The following is a 6,820-nucleotide window of genomic DNA, read 5'->3' as shown; positions in this document are numbered from 1 at the left end:
CCAATAATGCATAATTTCATTTGATAAACACGTTTAGATTGAATGGTAATTTATAATCAGTCACAAGAACGTCGAATCTGAATCACTTGAAAAAAACACGGGGGTGCTTAACTTTTTTCCAGGTGTATAGATGAGTTCCATTCAGAAAGTGCCTGAAGGAAACCTATGGGTTGTGACACCCAATGATTGGGCTCTATATGGGCTCACCCATGAGAGACCAAATATTCTCTCTTCCAGGGTCCACTCTTCACCCATGAAAAAGGGAGGAAGAGGCAAATGAATCCCATATGTTACAGGTGTGGGTGGAAGAAGAACATGACCATCTGAGTACTTGCACATGAGAGTTTGCATAGCCAATTTATGTACTGTGGTTGGGACACATTCAGACTGTTCCTTGTGCTCTCCTCAACTCTACTGTCAGACTATTGGACCAACACCAGCTGTGGGAGGAGGGCACAGAATTTATGCTATAGTGTGTGGAATGGTGTGTGTGCATGCCTCAACTTGACTGAACAAACATCAACTGCAGGAGGATAGCACAAGTGTAGTGTGCTCATCTCGACTCTACTGAACAGACATCAGCTGCAGGAGGAGGAAGGTATGGTCTATTAGTGCATGCTCATCTCACTCAACTGAACAAGTGATGTCCACAGGAGGAGAGCACATGTGTATGAAGTATGCTCACCTTGACTCTACTGAACAGACATGACCGCAGGAGGGCATGGTATAGGGGTGCATGCTCACCTCAACTCTACTGGGCAGTCACATGCTGCAGGAGGATGGCACAAACCTTGTAATGTGTTTGCCTCAGCTCTACTGGACAATCGCAAGCTGCAGGAGGAGAGCACAGTATTCTGTTATGTGCTTACCTCAACTCAACTGTACAAATTCAAGTCACAGGAGAAAGGCACAAGAGTCATATTATAAGTATAGATATATGAAAGGTGACCTGTACTACAATAACAGCATCACCACCAACCCACTTCCCTCTGATTGGCACCCCTTGTTCAAGCCCCAGAACCAAGTCCTAATCTGTAAGGATTCTCCATGGTCCACCACCTAACAGGTAGGAGCTTTAACCCTTTTGCCCTGGGCAGGTTAAAGTGCACATCATGACGTTTTGGAGAGTTATTTTATAAATCTTATTAAATAACTTCATTACTACTTATGTCAATAAAATTGGCATCAAAACACAGTTCATAATTGAAATCTTAATATTATATATGTTTTAATTTCTTAATTTAAAAGGTAATATGAAGAAAAAATGGTAAATATTTATTTTTGTTTCACAAAACATGTGCTCTTGTCTTATTGCTTAGTTTACATTTTATTACACCTACCATACAATGTGTACAATGGCTAGCAAATTAGAAACTCGATTTGAGATATGGACAAGCTAAGTATTAAATAAGAGCCTCCCACCTCTATAATTTGCTGAGGTGCCAATATATTTATCGAATCTACTGGAGTGGCTTCTCCCACTACTCCATTCTTTTGAAACCTCTTATATAGGCCCACCTATTACTAATTAGTGCATGTTTATAACCAATAGAAAGAGCAGTTTCCCTTCTGCATAAATTTGACAGTCATTTGTAAATAACTTGAAGGAGAAAGTAACAACTTTGTCAAAAGTGTGATGACTAAGTCGTTGCTCTGAACAGGGATGGGACTTTGGTTTGCTAAAAATTTATATTTGAAGCCTACAAAAATGAATATGTCTTCACCACCACTCAGAAGAGTAAAAGAGGCTTACGGTGAGGCTTAGCATGTGCAACACATGAGCTCAATACTGAAATACAATGTAAAACAAAGATTTCAAGTACTGTCAGTGCTGTTTTTTGTGGGGAGAAAGCTACAGAGCTTAAAATGGACATTTGTTAAACAAGCTTTATGACAACAGTTTGGTACACCCAATTTAATAAACTGTGGAAGGAAAGTAGGGAAATCCATAAAAAGGAAGATTTACATGTGGACTGTCTGGCATTTAATGCCATAACTCCTTATGGTTTTTTTTAAACCAGCTAATACTAAAGAAATAAGAAATAAAAATCTAAAACTTAAAAAGTAATCAGAAACTGTGCAAATTTTTGTACCAACTTCAGCTACTGCAATTTAAATTTTAACTAGTGTTAAAATGAACCCTATCATGACTGGTACGCATCTTTTAGGCGTCAAGTGCACATCTATTCATATGAAACGTTAAGTAAAAACAATAATTCTAACTCTACATCAACAATTTTAACTCAAAAATATTTTAGAATTAAGATTTGTCATTTTTTTACATTTATTTAGAGCAATTTACAAAACAAAGCAACCTCATCCCAAAGTTTATATTTTTTAAGAAATTGTTTTCCCTTGTGGATAAAATCATACATGTGTTGTCTCTCATGTGGTTTTCCTTCTGTGATGTGTTGTTCCCACCCTTTTAAGATGTCACAGCAAGTGGCCTGAAAAAATTACTAATGAAGCTCAGCTTTGAAAATAGTTAAAAACAACATTTAAATACAATATATAAGTGCATTATAAACTATTTAGATCAATGTGTAGAGTGAATACAGTATTTTGAGTAGCAATTTATGGTTTCTCGATATACTGATTTACCTAGAGCTCCTGTGGGGGTGAATAAAGGAATCTGTTGAGAACTTTAAAGAGTTAGAAAGAAACTATAGCTCTGGGAATTTTTTATAATTTCTTTAGATGCTCCTTTCATTTGTGAAAACGTTTATGTGTTCAACTATATCTGTTTAAAAGCTACAGAAATTTTCTTCTATGACTTAGGTAAACTTAGTTAGGCTTAGCAACTACTTTAGATGAGAGCAAAATATTCTGATGCCTCCAATCTCTATTTATTGGATATTATTGCCAAGCTTGCTGTATCCAAAAACTGCACATAAATAACTTACTATTTATTGAAAAAATTATATTAACTGGATGTAAATTTTTCTTCACCAAGAATATTGTTAACACAAATCATGATAGCTACTTTAACAAAGATTGGCGATTTCATTTTGAAATGTGGGGTTAAACTACACTGATAAACTTTTGTCAGTTTTTGCAATGTTTTTTTATGACTTATAGCATAAGGCAATGACTACTGCAATCAGACAAAATAAAGTATCAAACATACATGTTAATGAATATCATTAAGTTCAAACTTACTACATATGGAATTTTCTGATCAACAATAAAAAATAATGATAATTCTGAAATGGAATAAGAATAGTATCAAATTTCTTCACAGTGTCTCAAAAAATAATTTTGTAGACTTTAAAAACAAACAATTATAGAAATACTAAATGAAATAAAACTTTTTTAAAGTCAAAACTAGATACTATTTAGTAATTTTACATCACACTAAATGTAATGCAATTTGATTACATATTTCCAATATAAAAATGAAAAATACTTAGAGGATATCAGTTACATTCCTCCAGTTTGAAAACTAACAGTAAAAAAGTGATCAAAACATTTCTTAATCTGTTACCTTTGGAGTGTCAAAAATCTGCTTGAGGTGTATAATATTCGTAATGTGCCATGTATATTTTAAGAAGGTACCCATTGGTAATGCATCTTTTCTTATAAAAGCTGTTGTTGAATTTGGTAGCCTTTTTTTCTTTCCACCAATAGCTATTCTCTGTTGTAGGCAATCTAGAAATGTTTCAGGAGCATGAAAAACCAGATGGTCAGGATGACCTGCAATTAGAAAAAAAATATAAAATGAATGACAAAAAGTGAAAGACAATTATAAGGAAAAAAATCAGTTAGTCTACCTTAAAACACATAAATGCTTATTTTTTCCTTTATGACACCACAAAGAAGTTCTTCAACTGTAAGACTTGACAGTTTGCATTGGATGAATGAGTGTTGTTCCACAAGATGTGAGAAGAAAACTTGGATAAAAGATAATAAAGAATAAATTGACATGTCTATATGAAAACTGGAAAAAAGTTTTCATTTAGATGTGTAAATTTATTCTTTATTATCATTTATCCAATTTGTATTGCACCTTGCCCAGACAAGTTAAACCTGCCTCCAGGACACAAAAATCAGCAGAAAGCTTTATTAAACTGCTGATCATTTATCCAAAATGTTGAACACAGAACTAATTTCCTTTAGAAAGATTTCGCCCACTTATTTGTTCTTGTTATGATGCTGTAGCTGATTGATTTTTGTCACTGTGCTAGATATGACAATGCCAAGCTTGCTTTGCAGTACACAGTTCCTGTAAAAGCCACCATCTGACACAACACACACTAGTGCATATATGCTGCACATAGTTGAGCCTGATGCTTTTATGTTACATACAGGTTACATTTTTACTTATAAATACATCTTTAACTGAACAAATTGTATGGATTAAGAACATTTGCACATATTTTTCTATCTAACCAAGTGAAGAATACAAATGTTCAGTGAATTTAATCATTAAAACATTTTCTTATGTATGGTCTAATTATTATCACTTACAGAATGTATGAATTAATTACTAGTTAACTAGTTTACTAATTAACTAGAAATAATATTTTCTTGCCAAAGATACCATATTTAGAAACAACTTTTTGCAAACAGGAAAGGTAAGGACACTGGCAGACAGTAATAGACTCTAATGGTCTTCTAACATATCTAACAATTTACAGAGAGTAGTCTTTCAAAACTATTTACATGACCCTGGAAATAATTTGTGTGTGGTTCATTGCACAATAGTTTTTTCAATATTTGATTCCATTCCCTTTCAGTTATTAATTAGTGGTAACACAAGATAAAACAAAACAAGATACAAGTTAACATTTTTTAAGTGTATGTTCCATTTTATTTTCCATCTGGTAATACAACTTTTCAAATCTTGGAGTTTTTAGTTTTGTAATGTTGATTAGCTGCACAACTGTGCTAAGTTAACTTCAATTTAACAGTCATTAGCAAATAATCATTTTAATTTAATTTTTAATGTATACAATTATTAATGTGGTGTTGGAAAGCAATCAGTGATTTGGTAAGGATTCAACAATGTTATGTAAGCCAATGTTGATCATTTCAGGCTTTTTACTGTTAGTCATAAAACTTTTTTAAAGCAAACTGAGTGGCCACACAACACTGTAATAAGTTACACACACATACAAAACTGTGTTTTGACCAATGGTTAACAGTTTTCACTATATTTGAAGTTGAACTTTATAGTTATTTCTGCTTCCAGTTATTCATGTTCTCTTAAATGTCAAAATATGCTATGTATGTGAAAACAGACAATTATCAGTCTTCTTTCATCTATTATTAAGAGGTAAGTAAAATTTGTCTGTGAATGTATATTTTATTTTGTCTCAGTAAAGATGGTAGAAATGATTCACTCAAAACAGATGCAACAGTGTGTGGGGTCGTGATGATTTGTGTGTTAAATTATTTCTCACCTTAGTCAGTCATTAAATCATGATTAGAAAATGTAAAACTTTATAAGCATAGATAACAATTATACAAGCAAGAGTTACACCATAAGCACTTATGAATTCCATTTATACATAGGTGAGTTTCAGCAAGTATATCCTAAGTACAAACAACTTAATTTGTCCTGGTTTATTTCCTGAGGATTTAAAAAATGTAAAGCTTTTAACTAGAAAAAATAAATTCAAAACTAAGTTGAAAATACATTTACTAATACTTTTGAAATTTCTTTGAAGTGCCATATTATATACTGTTTTTATAATTTTGATAACATCACCAAAAATTTAAAAAATAAAAAAGATAATTCTCAATAAAATATAAACCACAAAGAGTTATATATAAGCCCCTAAACACTCACCATCAAATTGGTAATGCATGGTTTCATTGATTCGTTCAGTAACACTTGCAAGCCATTGTTCAAAACTAATGGAGATTGTGGATTCATCAATAGGTACAGATCCTAAACATTTATGAAAAGAATCACAGTTATTTCTCTAGCTTTATATTGTTAAGAAACTTAATTTTGTTGCATATCTGAACTTGAAATAAAACTGTATTAATAACTAACTTATTTCTTATAAACTGAAGGTTATACTATAAATGACTGCCAGCATCTGATCACTAGTAACTGATCATCTGCAACAAATAATAATTATCATTATCATATTCATCATCATTGTCACTGCCGTCACCATCACCAATAGCAGCAGCAGTTACACCATCAGCAGTGTCATCAATAGTAGTAGGAGCACAATAAGAGCAACCACTAATATAATTACTATAAGTTGCTATTGTCTAAAATCATAAATAATATTCAACGTTAAACTGGTACACAATTAAAAACATTTTATTTAGGCCTATCTATGGCCTTCAAAAAGTTGACAACTCTACATTTTTCGACGTTACAACGCCATCCTCAGGAGTGAGTTACAAGACAATTGCCAAAGTATTTATAACTTGTTAGTAGGTCATTGACCTGTATGTTATTTTTCATACACTCATGCTGAATCATTCAAAGGAGATCCATCCACATTCTTGCAGAAATATTCACCATACCTTCATCTCTATTTAATACTACATGATTTTTTTTATGTTTTATTATTTCTAACGATTCACAAATATTATTACCTATTATACTTTTTGGTTGAGCTAATATTACAGTTTTTTTCCCATAATATTGTGAGTTGTGTTTCCTGTACATGTTCTGCTATGGATGAATTTTCAGTTTTTTTATTTTTTACATATCAATTATGCTCATTTAAGCAGTATTTTCAATTACGTTTTGTCTGACCAACGTAAGTACTTCCACATTCATATTTTATTATATATTCCAGTTTTTTTTCTGTTAAATGTATTTCGTCTTTCGTAGTACCTAAGATTTGTATTC

General features: G+C 32.3%; 1 protein-coding gene across 3 annotated transcripts in view; it reads right to left on the bottom strand.

The window, feature by feature from the left end:
* The window catches only part of LOC106468837 (uncharacterized protein C2orf42 homolog), an 80,901-nt gene that overhangs the window by 1,822 nt on the left and 72,259 nt on the right, over nt 1-6,820 (bottom strand). For all 3 annotated transcript variants that reach the window (XM_022397197.1, XM_022397199.1, XM_022397198.1), the window contains 2 exons: nt 5,792-5,893; nt 3,485-3,693 (listed from right to left, as the gene is read on the bottom strand). In XM_022397197.1, coding sequence (XP_022252905.1) covers nt 3,485-3,693; nt 5,792-5,893 — 311 coding nt within the window. The remainder of the gene's footprint in view (nt 1-3,484; nt 3,694-5,791; nt 5,894-6,820) is intronic.

This window comes from Limulus polyphemus, unplaced genomic scaffold (assembly GCF_000517525.1).
Source record: "Limulus polyphemus unplaced genomic scaffold, Limulus_polyphemus-2.1.2 Scaffold3184, whole genome shotgun sequence".
NCBI classification, from domain to species: Eukaryota; Metazoa; Arthropoda; class Merostomata; order Xiphosura; family Limulidae; genus Limulus; species Limulus polyphemus.
This window is presented reverse-complemented; position numbering and strand designations above follow the sequence as displayed.